Source organism: Acromyrmex echinatior, chromosome 1 (assembly GCF_024713525.1).
Source record: "Acromyrmex echinatior isolate Ae372 chromosome 1, ASM2471352v2, whole genome shotgun sequence".
Lineage (NCBI taxonomy): Eukaryota > Metazoa > Arthropoda > Insecta > Hymenoptera > Formicidae > Acromyrmex > Acromyrmex echinatior.
This window is the reverse complement of record NC_141852.1, coordinates 7,647,452-7,664,248: the sequence shown is the minus strand read 5'-3', so window position 1 is coordinate 7,664,248 and position 16,797 is coordinate 7,647,452. Positions and strand designations below refer to the sequence as shown.

General features: G+C 31.0%; 3 protein-coding genes across 3 annotated transcripts; 2 read left to right on the top strand and 1 right to left on the bottom strand.

The window, feature by feature from the left end:
• The first annotated feature begins 2,606 nt into the window (after positions 1-2,606).
• Positions 2,607-11,304, top strand: LOC105151170 (sodium/hydrogen exchanger 9B1). The gene is given in 8 exon segments (XM_011064719.2): positions 2,607-2,686; positions 2,900-3,508; positions 4,310-4,485; positions 5,905-6,023; positions 6,336-6,497; positions 7,526-7,672; positions 10,358-10,459; positions 10,959-11,304. Coding segments are annotated over 8 exon segments (1,716 nt in total). The 3' UTR covers positions 11,280-11,304.
• A 565-nt stretch (positions 11,305-11,869) lies between these two features.
• On the top strand, positions 11,870-14,181 carry Sas10 (UTP3 small subunit processome component Sas10). Its single transcript, XM_011064725.2, has 4 exons — positions 11,870-12,045; positions 12,434-12,987; positions 13,256-13,923; positions 14,026-14,181. Exons 1-4 carry the CDS (start codon positions 12,029-12,031, stop codon positions 14,113-14,115), a joined length of 1,329 nt encoding a protein of 442 aa, XP_011063027.1. The 5' UTR covers positions 11,870-12,028; the 3' UTR covers positions 14,116-14,181.
• Positions 14,182-14,379: 198 nt separating this feature from the next.
• LOC105151172 (10 kDa heat shock protein, mitochondrial) lies at positions 14,380-16,029 on the bottom strand. The gene is made up of 3 exons (XM_011064724.2): positions 15,844-16,029; positions 14,834-15,001; positions 14,380-14,744 (listed from the first exon to the last, which is right to left on the bottom strand). The coding sequence occupies exons 1-3, from the start codon at positions 16,018-16,020 to the stop codon at positions 14,601-14,603; spliced, it is 489 nt and encodes a 162-aa protein (XP_011063026.1). The 5' UTR covers positions 16,021-16,029; the 3' UTR covers positions 14,380-14,600.
• Positions 16,030-16,797: the final 768 nt, after the last annotated feature.

Below are 16,797 nucleotides of genomic sequence, written 5' to 3'. Positions count from 1 at the left end.
TCAGCTTTTATAAAATGCTTTTTTATAACACTACTTTTTTTGATGCCTTTAAAATAATACCGGCAATAGAAGTTTTAATCTGACTTGCTGACTCTAACATTTTGATTTTTATCTTAAATACAATCAAATTTGAAAAGTCTAGCTTTTATAAAATAGTCACGATTTTTTCACGCAATCTCCCGGACTACCAACTGTAGAGCATACTTTCCACCTCGACCATTCAACCGTCATCCTCCACTAAAGCGGCAAATTTCGAAGTCTCTAAGAGTTCGCGATGTGATCGTAAGCGCGACTTACATTAATGTAACTCGATTGTAGATACTGAAAGTTGCTTCTATAGACTATTTTCCACAGTGCACGCGCAATTTTTCTTGATTCATCGTTAATGTCAGTATAGCTATGAAAAATCGTGGCGTACTAAAATTTACTTCCCGACTGCGAATCGATCTCTACGAATTTTCGGAGAGAAGATAGACGCACATGCTTTGCTTCAATAAAATCGTCTCTTAAATATTGACGAGAGGCGAATTAAACCTTCTCAATATGATCAGAGAGGAATCAATCATACACAAAATAATCATGGCAATTATATTCAGATCTGCCTGAATAATACTTTGCTAACGTGAATTTTTGACCGGTCGAACGTGACGTTTCGTTAAACCAGGAATATTTCATAAGACGATGCGTACCAGGAATTATTCAATATCCGGGAAATGCTTTGAAGTTCTTCGAACTGTCGGCTGCCTTCTTTAAAAGCTTTTCTCGTTTCTTCTTCTCCGTCTATCACGTTCCGTTTTTCTCCACTATATACTTCTCTTTCTATTTCGCGGGGTATATACCTCGATGATCTCGTCACCAAGAAAAAGATATTACGCCAGGCGCCTAGAAACGTGAATATTTCACGGAAGAAACCGTCTCGATTATGGAATAATTTAAAGAACGAGTACATCGTAAGTAATAGCATCTATTTGCATTTAGAGATGAAACTTCGCCACATAAATCCGAAAAAAGATAATGTTGGATATTTCTAAGGTTTTTGGCTGACGATTGAGAAGACTTAAAACATCATACAACAAGAATTCGATAAAATAAAATTTTAATGGAATTTTATTAGGTGTTGGAATTAATTCGTAGCGTTTTTTAATGAAAGAATGTTATTTATTTCACATGAGCATTAAAAAATACATTAATGAAAGTACTTCCCATCACTTGTAAAACGCTACGAATTAATTCCAACACCTAATAGTTACGTATATTATAAATCTTTAAAAATCTATATTTTGTTATAATTATCACGTTCCGAAAACTTAATGTGCGTTTTGGATCAAAATATTTAAGTAGTGGAAAAAAAAATATTTGAATAATATTCGGAATCGGAAAGGTGAAGCATTTCGAAGGATGTGCAGTAGTCAGTAAAATAGTGGAAATTTAACCAAACAAACGCCAGCGGCAATGCGAAAAACAAGCAGCTGGCGAAATGTCATTTATTCAAACGTCAATAGCAGTTGAAGAAAATCAGTTTTATTAATTTATTTTATTATATATATTCTACCATATTTATTTTATTAATCACTTTTATATTACGGTTTTCCTGTGTTAGCGTAGATAATTTCATCATGGCCAACATAATCTTGAAGTGCCATGCATGATGCCACTGATTGGTTGAAATTTGCCCATCCATGTCTCATCGTGCGCAATATTTCATCTCTCTAATTCTACACAAGGTGCTTTCCATTTGATGATACAAGTCGACACAAACGTCATTCTATCTTTATTACTTATTAAATGTAAAGGAAGATGGAATGATACTTGTGCCGACTTGTGTCACTAAATGAAAAGCATCCACAAGAGTAGACAACTTCATATGCATTTGCATATGTATATAGAAGTTGTCTTTTCTATATTCAATATAGAAAAGTCTGACAATTACTACGGCTTGATTTATGCCGAAGTTACATCGATGTTGTGAAACTGGCTAATTATAGTCATTCCATTCTTGAGGGGATCGATTCTGTATCTTGAAATGAGCTTTATCTAAAAATTATAAAAGTGAGCGAATTTACTAGAATACTGATTATTTCATTGGTCAACACCTAGTAAATTTGCTCGCTTTTGTAATTTTCACTTTGAGGTCGATTCTGTATTTTCAAACAAGATGAAGGTGTTGACCAATGAAATTATCAGTATTCTAGTAAATTCGCTCACTTTTGTAATTTTCACCTCGTTTCAAGATACAAAATGTGATTCCCTTGTTTGAAGATACAGAATCGACCCCCAGAAGAATAGTTATGATTGTCTAGTTTCATAATAACATTGATGTTATAACTTCAGCGTAAATCGGGCCATGTAAACGTAGTTATTTGAAATATATGTATATGATTGGAGTGAATGTGTCTCTTTTTGTAGTGCAAAATTGGTTAAATCAAATACATCAAAATACATGTGTCATGTGTGTATGTTACATACTTTCAAATGCGAATTTATAAAACACCGTTATATTTGTACATTAGTACATGCAACAGAAACCAATAAGAAATTCAATCTCAAATACCATTTGATGCATATATTGGTACAAGTAGATTAAACGTACGCTGCAATTGTATCGTATGCAATCTATTTTTGAAGATGAACCAATTGCATCCACTTCCGCAGATGCTCAAGCGAATGATGAACAGATACGAGAGAAGTAAGTGAATCTCAACATTCGAGCGAATCATTCTAAACATTAATATTTTTATACTTAATATAATTAATATCTAAACAGCAGTGCTATCATATTTATTTTATTAACCATTAAGAAAACAAAACTATTTCCATTTAGCTAAGCAATCGCGAAACATATTGACACATAGTGTTCTAAATTATTGTATCATTAAACATATAATTACGCATTCTATAGTTCGATGCAGATAGCGGAGGAGCTAGATGAAAATGAAGAACATGATGAAAATACTTGCTGCCACCGCGCAACTTTCTGCATCCCGATGTTACGAGAGATTCTTGTGACCGATGTAATCTTCACGTTTTTCGATCTACAGCTAACGTGGGCAGATCTGTTCTGGTTCGCAACTGTGAGCGGCATGGTTCTCCTGACCTGGGCCGTTTTGTATTTCTTGCTGAATGACATGGTACTACCAGGTGGCAGTATATTTGGCCTTTTCGTCATCGTCATTTTTTCTTACGCGCTCGGTTGGACTCTTGCTTACATTCCTCGTCTGCACTTTCCGCCCATTTTTGGTATGCTTCTCGCTGGTGTAATAATACGTAATACCGATATCTACAATATATACGATGTGATCGGGCCGAGCACGATCTCCAAGATCAGGATCTTCTGCTTGACCTTCATCATGGTACGTGCCGGCCTGCAGCTGACAACAACCGCTCTAAGGGCGCATCCGGTATTTGTGATGATCCTATCGCTTGTCCCGTGCACTGTCGAGATGTTGGCTGTCACTGTCTTATGCAAATATCTTCTCGAATTCCCATGGAATTGGGCTCTCATGACGGGGTGAGTTAATATTATGTCTACTTTCATCAAGATTCTAAATTCATCAAGATACTTATGAAAATCTACGATTGATGGAAATTCTTGTTTAGCAAATAATTGTATTCTAATTTAATATATAAAAATTAATAAATTCAATCGAAATTATATTAAAAAATCTCTATTCAAAAATCTAAAAATTCAAACAATTTTAATTAATTTTGATACCAGCCATATTTATTTTACCAGAGACCCAAAAACGGGCCTTATTGACTTTCCTCCTTTCTCAATATTGTGATGTAATAGATTAATTTGATAAATGTTTTCAACGTTCAAAATCTATGAAAAACTTTGTTCTTGAACATATTATATTGAATAGTATTATATTTGTTAATTCAATAGTCGCTAATACAAAATACTTTATTAAACACAATTGGATAAAGAATAATTTCATAAAGTCATAAACACAAAAAACGGTTTTGGAATCTAAAGATATAGATCTGAAATTATGTTGAATTAGCTAAACAATTACATTATTCAAGCTAGAGTTGTCAAAATGTCAAAACTTTTTGCAGGATTATTATTATAATCACACTTGAGATTCTTACTTAATTATTTTGATAGTGCATAATTATTTTCAGATCTATATTTAGCTAAATTTTTAGATATTTTGTCAAAAGCATTTTTTCTTTGCAGAATATATTGATAATAATATGTGTTGTATCTTGACAAATTTAGGGCAATAATCTAAATTAACAATTGTAAGATTATTATATTATTAGAAAAATACAAAAACAATTTATGTAATAATAAATTCTTTTCAAGAACGATTGTGGCCTGCATGTCTCCTGTAATAACGATCAGCTGTATGCTCAGTTTAGCTGATCAGGGTTATGGAGAAGATAAAGGACTCCTCAGTTTGCTGTGTACTGCAGCATCCATTGACGATATCCACATTGTGGCTTTGTTTTCTATCTGGTTCCCTTTCGTTTTTAGCAACGGTATACAGAAATCGTAAGAAAAACGTAATAATAAATTCACGTAGTTTTGTATCGTATAATTAAAACATTATTGTTATACGAAAATTTATGTGTATGCGTGGCACACATGAGTGAAATATTGATGTAGTAGTATATATATAGTCATGACACGTGTCAATGACACGTAAATCTATGTGTAAGTCCTACTTACACTACAACTAATCATCTTTAGGATCCCCTTAAGCCCAGATTTACAATAAATATTTTAAGCCATAAGAAATGGACGAATCATAGTCAATTATTCTCTTTGCATTTGACTATAATTGGTCAATTTCTCACGCTCAAGGATTAAAACACCTATTATAGATCTAGACTAAAACATACAGTTGGGAGGACTACCCAGTGAGAAATAAAATCGATGCCGAATCAACGTCAATCTGATGATTTCGACATCCAATCGACATCGGTTTAATGTCGATTCCATTATCATTTCTCACTAGGAGGGCAATGGTTACTATTACAACTCATATTAGTAGTAACGATTAACGAAAGAATGTAACCAAATTATGAATAGTAATCATTAGTCTCTCCAATCGTTATTATTCATAATCTAAAAATAGTATTAAGTAACCAATAATAACCAATGGTCTCTCGAATCATATTCTTTAAGCGTCAATAGTTATGCGGAGTCTACAATAGAAATCATAGCGGTTATAGAATCTTAAGTTGTAGAAAATTAACCAATCACAGTCGAATATGAGAAGAATAAGTGACTATGACTGGTCAATTTTCTACGAATTAAGATGCTAATTAAGGCCGCTACGATTTCTATTATTACGGAGAAGATAAAAGACTCATCAGCTTGTTGTGTACTGCAGCGTCTATTGACGATGTCCATTGTGGTGCTTTGTTTTCTATCTGCTTCTCTTTTGTTTTTAACGTACGATATTGTAAACCCTGCATTACCATTGAGAATCCAATCATTACTGTTTGATGACTCAATAGTTATACTATTCGCCAATCAATAGTTATGATTGAGTGTCAATAGTTAATTAATTCCTAATTATTTTTTTTTAAGGATAATCGAATAATAAAAATTTTGTACACGGAAAAGAAATATTTAAAATTTTCTACAAGAAATAGAAAATATTAATAAGAATTTTGATAAAAATTAATTAGTTGTTTTTCTGTATTAATTTACATTCAGATTATAATTTCAATAAAAGAGAAGTAAAAATCGCTATCAAAGACCATACATCTTCAATAAATCATATTATGACATTTACACCATGAATTACGGTACCAATGTAATAAATGTTTCATATCTTCCACGATTAACACATTAATGATTTGTGACTTCGAGCAAGCTGGTAACGAGCTATACAAAAAAGTCTAAACGTACAAAGAGCTTTCCATAAAGCGAGCCATGCATCTTCCTAGATGATGGAAGAACAGAGTGGTGGTCCTATATCCCCGGCGGGATTCGAGATTTTCTTCTGGGACTTATAGTAGGAATTATCTTGGGCTTTGCCCTGGTCTTTTTCCCTCATCGCAATCACGTAGGTACCTTATTCATTTTCTCGCGTCCAAGAGCTTACGAAATTCAAGTCACGTATTGCGAGAGCACGTTCGTGTAATCTAAAATAACAAGAGCAGACTTATTAACGCCTATTTTTACGATATTTTATTAAAATATTACTTACGTTGCGGTGCGCGAATAAAATTTATGAAAATGAAGAGAGCTTATCATTTCTTCATTGGGTTATATGTATAATAAATACATTATTTTCTACATACGTAATTCTTGACTATCACATAATTTATTCATTACATCTTAAAACATACTTCTTTTTTATGTTGGACTTGGATAGAAATACTCAACGTGGTATCGCATTGGTGGTTTAACTGTCGCGTCTTTAATGTGTACCACAGCAGCCTCAAAATTGGCGGTCACAGGTGGAGGATATCTCGCTACTATTATATTATCATTCATAGCCATTCGTGGTTGGCGAATCTTAACGATTTCGTATGATGTAGGTAACAGTAGATACGTTGTATGCAAAGAAACGGTTTTGTTAAAATATCTAAAAATTTAACTAGATAGAAATTTGAAAACATAATTTTGTTTAGATCATCAAAATAATTATATAGAAGAAGGTTCAAACTGATACCTGATGCTACAACTTTGTTAAAACTTTTCGCGGCATTGACGTCAACGTTTAAGTTCTTAACAAAACCATTCTTTCCATACGTACAATGCATGAAAATTTTTCTCGGAATTGTCTCATCACTATTAATACGTTCCGCTGCATTAGTCATTGTGACCATTTATATACTGCACTTTTCGTTCAAATTGATATTCTGTATATAAAAATAAACAATCATAAAATACATTCTGATATTACGTGATGCGATATCAATACCATAAATCATCGATGATTCATAAGGAATGAGATCATCTTTCGATTTAAAATATCGTGTATTATTTCTGTAATAGTTAATTAAAATAGATGTTAATCTTTAATTTCTTATTTTATATAAAAATGATCTATTAAAGAAAAAAACAAGATAGATACATCAGTTAAAAGAAATTCGGCTTTAAAAATTGCAATATTTTGTAAGGATTGTCCTAACAAACAGTATCTATATTTATTCTATTTATATTTTAATATAAAATGTCATTATCGTTTATTTTATCATTTTAATTATGAAATATTTATCAATTAAATACTTGTCTATCTATTAATAAATATTTTTATATAATTAATATTTTTAAATTAAATTTTAGTAAATTTCTTTTTATCCTACATTACATTTTATACTCTAGATCTTCCTGTTTACAATAATATTTTTTGTAATTTCTTAAGCATTATAAAATACATTTTATTGGATTATGAAACACAAATATAGCAATCATACCGTATAGGCCACGATGTAAATAACAAGTCATGTAAAATTGATCCGACACGGAATATATTAATACGTGTCTTAATTGTTCATCTACTAAAAATTAAAATTTGATATAAAAAAATTAATTTTAATTATTCTCTTTATGTTGCAGACAACACCTTTTCAAAAAGCATTTTATTTTTTATGGCATTTCGTACAACCGATTTTAGGAGGTGTGATTGGTGCCGACATTGATTTTAGAAACTGGCCTCCATCCAGATTCGGACTTTATCTCACTTGTGTACTCATAGGAATATTTGTAAGTTACATATGTCGTACGAGATGAAAAGTGAATATTAGTTTACGACATTCAGGGAAAAAATATAAATGGGATAGCAACATATATAAATTTTATATTTAAAATTAATGTACAATATTAATTTTATACTTGAAATTAATGTACAATTGATTAAACTTTTTTATAGTTAATACAACCATAAAATGTTTTATAAATCAAGTATTTATATTAATTTTATACATAATATTGTACAAAACTTATACATGGTAACACCAAAAGTCTGCAATCGGATAGCTCAAAAACAAATGCAATTTCGAATAAAAGATTTAGACAAAAGTTGAAGTAAAGCCTATTCTACAATAATTATAAGCGTAGTTGTAAGTGGTTGTAGTTGTAAGAATTGACCAATCACAGCCAAATATTCTCCTCACATTCGACTTGATTGGTCAATTTTTACAACCACTTACAACTACGCTTATGACTGTTGTAGAATAGGTTTAAGGCGTGAAATTGACTCTCTTAAAATTAATTAGTCTATATGTTTATATATATATAACTCTTTCTCTCTCTCTCTCTCTCTCTTTCTCTCTCTCTCTCTCTCTCTCTCTCTCTCTCTCTCTCTCCCTCTCTCTTTTAAACTAGAGGGGGCAAACGTTTGCAAAAAGATAATTTTGGATTTTTTAAGAGATAGGGCTACCCTAGTGGGCATAAAAACAGCAATAAATCAAAAAATTTTTTTTAATTTAAAAAAATAATTCAATATAAAATCAAATTAAACTGGTTAGTGCATATATTAAAGTCCACAAAAAATTTGTTTTGTATTTTTTTCAAAATGCACCACTACCGGTAACAGAACCTAATACGTTTTTTTTAGAGATGCTCTTTTATATCTAGCATCCACAAATTTTAACCTAAAGTAAAAAAAAAATTTTTTTTTAATGTACATTAAAATACCTAGAGAAATACATAAGGGTGAAAATATTGATATTTTCAAAAATGGCAGATATTTGAAGTCACGTTTGCATTTTTTTTTAATTTTATGAAAAACTGTTTATAAAATAAAAAGTTTTTTATATATCGAAAAATCCCTATGTATTTCTCTGCGGAATGTGTCTAAAAAGTTGCATTTAAAATTTGAACCCATTCGGATAAAAATTATTCAAGTTATTTGTCAAACCAATTTGAAAAACGTTGTTTTGAAAAAAACTAGTAGCATCTCCATTTTAGATATAAAAAAATACAAAAAATTTTTTTGTGGACTTTAATATACCCATACAGCACAGAAAGATTGCAGAAACATTGCAGAATGATTTCACTGAAACATTACAATATTGCATGATGGTTGCGAAACGTTACTAAATCATTGTTGCAAAATTCCAACAATGTTAAGATAATAATGTTTGCTTTTTGTTATATTGCAACAAAACGTTCCAGCAATATATTGCAATGTAATGTTTTTGGATAAATTTTTTACGAAGGCTCTAAAATGAAAAGTATTTCTATATATATATTATATATATATATATCTCACTAACTTTAATTTTTCTACAAATCACATTTCTAGTGATATGTGCTTTCCAAAAGCAATTTTTTATCATACTAACATAAAATATTTTCAATAAATATAGTATTATAATAGTTATTCTGAAGGATAAATTTATTCATAAGCATAGATAAAGCATGTATGTGTGCCCCAAACAAATTACATAAATATTATTCATATAATACAGTCGGTAAGTTAATCATGGATTAAGTTAATCGTAGTGATTCTTTTTAATTCGAAACCGCTCCGAATCAATTGAAATCGATTAAAAAATAACGATATAAAATTTATCAATAAAGTTCAAGCGTTGGTTTATTCTTGCGTTCACATCAGATCATAAATACATCATCGATCACATAATTAATATTTCGATAAATTGTTTTCAGCAGCTGAATTGCTTATCATCTTATCCAATAATGATTACATTGATTGTATCCAAATATCCTCGATATTATACAATCTTTTGATTTCATATTTAAAATAAATATAAAACTTAGCTAATGAAATGGCCGTCAAATAATAGATCAATAAATTTTTTATTTAAATATAAAATGAATTATATTAATTATTATATCATAAAAACGACTGTTAATCTAAAAAACTGTACTACACAAATATTGTAAAAACTTATATTATATTTTTATATTATTATTGTAACAATTAAGAATTACAGTTTTGCAATATTTGTGGAATATTACAAGCATATTACTGACATTTTGCAGACATATTGTTAATTTACATTTCTGTAATATCTCTGCAATATTACATTGCAATCTGCAATATTGCAACATTGCAGCAATATTGTTTCAATCTTCTATGCTGTATGGGTATGCACTAATCAATTTTAACTTTAATTTGATTTTGTTAAATTATTTTTTTAATTAAAAAAAAAGTTTGAATTTATTGCTGATTTTATGTCCGCTAGAGCATACCTCTTGACTATACCCCTTAATATTGGGAGGGGGGAAAGGGGGGGGGCTAACTTCGCATAGGTGAGTGCGAGTAAAAAATTAGAATATAACTATGTTTTACTTTAGTTCAAAATAAAACTTGAAAGTTAATTTTTTCGCAATAATAATGTTTTTTTATCATATTATCTATCTTATAAATAAATATACTTAACAATGCTATGCAAAAAATTTCATACAATTTTCTAAGTTTAGGTGCGCAGTAGTACTGCCTTTTTAACAACGATTCGAATGCCTTTTACATGGAAAGAACGACTCTTCATCGCCATAGCTTGGATACCAAAAGGAACTTTGCAGGTAAAAAGAGTTTTTTTCTTCCATTTTTACGTGAAATAACGGTTTTGTTGAAGTATGTAAAAATTAAGCCAGATACAGATCCGCGAAAATAAATATATTGAGCCATAAATATAATTATTAAGTGTTTGAATTAATTCGTAGCGTTTTACAAGTGATGGGAAGTACTTTCATTAATGTATTTTTTAATGCTCATGTGAAATAAATAACATTCTTTCATTAAAAACGCTACGAATTAATTCCAACACCTAATATTATACTGAACGCTCAAGCACGATGATAATGTTGTAAAATGTATTATTCTAACAATCAGCCTGAGTGTCTAATAATAATTAAATAGTCATAATAATAGATAATCATATCTAACAAATAATTCTTGTTATAGATTTATAATGAGCTAAAGTTTTAAACACTTCAGTAAGACCATTCTTTCTATGCAGTTAATTCTCTATCGAAAATTTACCAAAATTAATAATTTGAGTGTTGATATTTCGAAAATTAGGCAGCATTAGCGCCGTTGGCATTTGAACAAGCTATAAAAGAAGGCGACCCCATGAAAATAGAATTAGCTCTCGACGTGGTGAGGATATCCGTAATTGCTATAATATTTCTAGCGCCACTCGGAGCAATCGGCATGATGTCTGGCGGTCCCTATCTCCTAAACAAGATTAGTATTGAGGAACACCGAAGAGAGCGGGAATTGAGCTTTGTCGCTCTACGACCAAGAAGACGTAGAAAAAGAAAGAAACCTAATGATACTATTACGACTCTCTGATCGCCAATAGACTCTGTAACATTAAATGTAGATCATGCTACGTTTTAAATACATTTAATGTTTTCGAAAAATACTTTTATTTTTATGTCGCTGTTAATTTCTTACTTCAAAAATATTGTAAAAAATATAAATTTGTTGAGTGTAGTGTAAATGACTATATTTACACGTCACCTTTAATCGGATTTAATAACATTTGTAGCTTATGAAATTGGCCAATCATAGCTGCTCCTTGGAAGAATGGAACAACTGTGATTGGCCAGTTTCATAACTACAAAATGTTAAACTCGATTAAGGGTGACGTGTAAATGTAGTTACTTATTAACTACTACTTAAATGAGAACTTATATTGCAAAAATATTGTTGTTATAAGTGAACCTCCGGCAAGACATTAATTACAGTGTATTTTACTGTTCTCCCATCATTTCTATATCATATAAGCCATTATAAGCTAAAATCCTTTCTCAAGAAAAATTTTTTGTTAGCTCCTATAAATATGCATTTTATTTTAAAACACTTCTCGACTAAGATCTGCCATCTTTTGCTTGCATATAAAAAATCTGACAATCTATCTCTGTAATTGCTTTTTCCCAGGGCCCTAAGGATTTTAGATACGGGAGTGGGTAGAGAATTCGGCCGCAGTGCTGCCACCAGGTGGCAAGTTTCTGAGCCATACTCCATGAATAGAGTGACGGTGGAACTCATAGAAGGAGACAAGTCACATTTATCGACGAAGAACAAGTGTGTACATTGTTAGAAAACACTCATTTCTTCGAAGCATTTTTATATCATTTGCAAATATGGCTCGCAAAAAAAGGTAACAGCTAAAAAATTTATTAATGAAAATTAAATTAAAAAGATTATATAATGTCTTTGAATAAAGTTTGATTAATTTAATTATAATAATAAAAGTTGAATACAATATTAATTAAGCAATTCCATTTGAAAGGTTAGAATAAATGGTGTGTTAGATCAATTTTATTTTTTAATATTTATATTTCGAAAATTTTATACATCAGGGTTATATTCCAAAACATATAATATATGTTATATATATTTAGAATAATATTTTTGAAATAAAATTTTCTTCAGAGAGAATATTTTGAAATGTACCCCCAGAATTTTTTTATTTTGATTGTGTTCATTCTATACTATTTTATAAAAGTAAAATGTTCTTATTTATGAATTTATTTTTATCCATGTAGAACAAGGAAACCTCTCGTTAAGGAGGACACTGATGATGTGGAAGATGATATTGAAGATGTGGATATGAATGATGTGACAGATTCAGAAGAAGAATATACAGAAACTGAAAAGAAATTGTTAGAAAAAGTAAGAAAACAGCATACTATTGAAAATTTTGATAGTGACGATGAAGTTCTTGGTCTAAATGACAATGAGGAAGAATCAGACGATCAACAAGATTCAATGGAATCTGACATCGAAGGGATACAAGAAGATTATGATATGCCAAACGAAAGAGCTTGGGGCAGCAAAGCAAAAGCTTTTTACTCGTCAGATTTTAAATATACAGATTATTCATCAGCGCCTCAAAAAGATTTGATTAATGCAGAGATGGAAGAAGAAGAAGGAAAAAGGCTGCATTTAAGAGCGATGGGACAGCATTTAACTCTCGATGGTTCGAATTTGAATAAAAACAAGGTAGCTGAAATTATAGAAGACAGCACAATTGTTCAAGAGAACAGAAAACAAGTGACTGACAAGGAATCTTTTATGATTATGGTCAATACTTTTAAAGGTACTTCATAATGATATTTAGATACATTTTATTATTAATTTATTGTTAATGTGGTAATTATCATTTATAATAATAGTGATTAGTTTGATCTAATTAATTTTAATTCAATTTTAATTAAAATGAGGATTTAAGGTCTTAAAATCAATATTTTTTGTATCGTGAATAAAAACTATATTTTTTGTATGCTGTTATATAATCATAAACAAAAATATTAATGATACCATTAAAAGTATTTATTGCATTGAATAAATAATTGCTTTTATTACAGAATGCATGTTGGAAGCAAAGGATATTTTAGCACCCTTTCTTGAATTGGTCAAAGATGGAACATGTCCTGAATGCAACGCAGTAACTTTTATCAGAACTAAGTATGAAGTTATATTAAATTATTGCACAAATATTTCATTTTGTTTGATGCTAAAAATGAAGGAGCTGCCAATAAAAACGCATCCAGTTGTGAAACGTCTGGAGCAATATCGTCAACTGCTCGACGAATTGCAATCGGAGCAGGGAGATTTGTTAGAGCAAGTGACAGAAATACTGAAAGCGGTTAAGGAAGGTCGACCTCTTTATAGCATATCGGATGGTTCTCTAGTACAAAGTAGTAAAAAGATTCCAAGACTTACCAATTTGACTAAACTGATAAATAAAAGGAAAGCAGTAATACAAGAAGAGAAATTATTATCTAATAGTATAGACAAAGAAGCAAGCATGGATGAAGATGTAGATACTGAAGAAAAATATGATGATGAATCTGTAACTGATGAAAAAGATGATACCATTCTAAATACTATGAACGAAGATGCCAAGAGAGCGATAACGTATCAAATGGCGAAGAACAGAGGTCTCACACCTTACCGCAAGAAAGAACTGCGCAATCCGCGAGTGAAGCACAGAAATAAATATCGTAAAGCCATAATTCGCAGAAAAGGCGCGGTATGTATAAAGCATAAAGATTAAACGTTTACTATTGTTACTGATATACACAAGAATTCTTCGAATATTTTATACGAAATTTAAAAAAATTATTTCTTACAGGTGAGAGAAGTAAGAAAGGAACTGACTCGTTATGCAGGTGAGATCTCAGGTATTAAAGCGGGTGTGAAGAAAGGCATTAAATTAAAATAACTGAATAATTTTATTCAATGTAAACCATATGAATATTTTTTTTAAATATATGAATATTATATATAATTCTGTGTTCTGTGATATTTTCTCATTAATATATGATTTCTAAGATCAATTGTTCCAGTGTTATAAAAATTGGACATTTAAAATTCTGTCTGAAAATTATCAATAATAATTAATTGCCTTATAATTGTAAAACGCTTGTACTCAAGTAATTAATACGTGAAATTGTGTACAATAGTAAATATAATAGTACAAAATAAATATAATAGACAAATGCTTTATTTTATCAGAAAAATTTTATGTACAGTAAGAAATAATAGCATTTTAGCAGCAATAGAAAAAAGTAGATGTTTTTATCAAGTTAAACAGAATTTTTAATTACATATGTAAAACTCTGTGTACATATTTGTTGCTGTTAGTTAATGAAGTTCTAGAAGAACACCTTGTAGCATTTACAAAACTGGAAACTTAAATTCAACGAGTTAAACTTCTACTTTGGCTAATATATCCGACTCGCGGAACAAGTGATATTCCTTGTTGTCTTCAAGTTCAACCTTTGTACCGCCATATTCAGGAAGTAATACAACATCTCCGATCTTAATGCTTAAAGGCACATGTTCTCCTTTCTGATGACAAAGAAAAAAATAATATAATTATTAACAGATAATTTAGAGAAATATTTTTTAAAAAATATGAACACATTTCTTGTACACACATCATTTCTCGCTCCAGGGCCTGTGGCCACAACTGTGCCTCGCAAGACTTTTGCTTGAGCTTTCTCTGGCAGTACAATACCACCTTTCGTTTTGGTAATAGCCTCGGCCCTTTGTATAAGAACTCTGTCAAAGAGAGGAATCAGCCTCTTTACAACATTGGCAGCAGCCTGAAAATACATAAATGTTTACAATTATTAATATAATGTATTATTTCAACTTCAGGTGTTAATATCAAGAACAAGGTAATTAATCTATTAGTCAATTTTGATTTAATTAACCAAATTTATAAAATTTATGATTAAATTTAATTCGACCACACTGATTTATGTGTAACTTAATCATCCCCAAACTTTTTTATGGATAATAAGAGTACTAAAATTTGACAGAAAAAGAAATGTATGATGACGAAAGTCAACGGAATTTCTCTTATAGCAAAAGTTAATCAATTTTAACTAAATTTACAAAATTTGTGGTTAAATTTAATTCGATCACACTGACTTGTGCACTTAACCATCATCTTCAAACTTTTTCGTGAATTTAATAACGAAATTTGATAAAAAAGAAATGTATGATGACGAAAGTTGCAAACAGAATTTCTCTTACAGCAAAAGTTACGAGATACCTGCATATTCGATTACTTCGTGTAGAGATTAACGTTATTACGAATTATCTATGAACAAATGATAAGGATACAATCAGTCGAGAGAGACCGGTCTATTATCTCGAGAAACAAAAGCAATTCGCTTCGAAGTGATCGGATATATACGACGGAAAACGGTGCAACATCTTCCGATTTGTTTTCGAACGGTGACTTCGGAGATAACACAACATCCGAGTAAGAAGCATCGCTTGTGCAGATACGAAGCTATTTATAAGGATTATCAATGGATTAAAATGACCACGGAATAGCGTGTCTCACGCCACGTGGATTTTCCCCGCGAAAAAGAAAACTCCTCTTTCTTACAACGGTCCTCAGAGATCCACGTATATACAACAATAAATAACTCACCATGATCGCGATTCCTTCACAATCACCGAGTCGATCGGAGTACAAAACCGGCGACGAACGCACACTCGTGAATTCGTGCACGTTGTGTAACCTAAGTCTGACGAACCTGAGTCCTGAACCGCAAGCAGACCGGCAGTCGGCAGTGAAACCGAAACGGAGCAGCACGCGCATGCGCATGCGCGCAACGCGATATTCTCGAAGGTTCCTCTCCGCGGTTGCTAACACCTTCCTTCCCCTCTACGCCATAGTTATCGTGAATTGATTATGACGAAAAAAAGGAGCGTGAGCGGTTATATAACGCGGAGAGTCGGCAGACTCGTAAGAACGCAGCCATTACCCGGCACATTTTATTTCGAGGAATTTTCTCAGGACATAGACATCTTTAAAGATTGTTGTGTCACATTTAAAAGCAATCCCAGCAAACGAGAATGGATTGAAATGAATTCAGATTTTCAGAAATTTATTGATTCACGAATGTTAAAATGAATGCTTTTCAATCCTGAATGCATTTTTATTCATTTATAAGAATTGCAGTCATATCTCTATGCCTTTCAATCTAAAAATAATATTAGCTTTTTCTGTGCAAAACACACACGTTGTGAATACTGTTCAATTCAAAATTTTGAATAGGAAATGCAGTTTTTCAATCCAATTGCGTTGAATTGAATCTAATTGAATCCAATAGAATCCAAAAAAAAGTATTCGCTATTTAAAATACGCATTCGGATAGAAAAAAAATTTTAATTCATTTTAATCTATTTTCGTTTGTTGGGAGCTGAGTCAGCAGTCTATAGATTCACTGATAGATTATCGATAAAGTAGATTTATTGTTCGTCTTGATTCTTATATGTAAAATCGCCTAATACTTATTTGTAAATTTGGAGGGCGTATAATATTATGGGAATTAAATTTCTTACAACTTGGGGTTCAATAAGCTTATAAGTACGTACAATG

What these genes read in the sequence shown, in the direction of transcription:
- Sas10 (XM_011064725.2), top strand. An exon ending in TATGGTCAATACTTTTAAAG is followed by an intron (nt 12,988 to 13,255) that starts GTACTTCATAAT and finishes CTTTTATTACAG; the next exon opens with AATGCATGTTGGAAGCAAAG. An exon ending in TAATTCGCAGAAAAGGCGCG is followed by an intron (nt 13,924 to 14,025) that starts GTATGTATAAAG and finishes TATTTCTTACAG; the next exon opens with GTGAGAGAAGTAAGAAAGGA.
- LOC105151172 (XM_011064724.2), bottom strand. Translation starts at nt 16,020, where the DNA reads ATGCGCATGCGCGTGCTGCTCCGTTTCGGTTTCACTGCCGACTGCCGG. An exon ending in GTGAAGGAATCGCGATCATG is followed by an intron (nt 15,002 to 15,843) that starts GTGAGTTATTTA and finishes ATGTATTTTCAG; the next exon opens with GCTGCTGCCAATGTTGTAAA. An exon ending in GCCCTGGAGCGAGAAATGAT is followed by an intron (nt 14,745 to 14,833) that starts GTGTGTACAAGA and finishes CTTTGTCATCAG; the next exon opens with AAAGGAGAACATGTGCCTTT.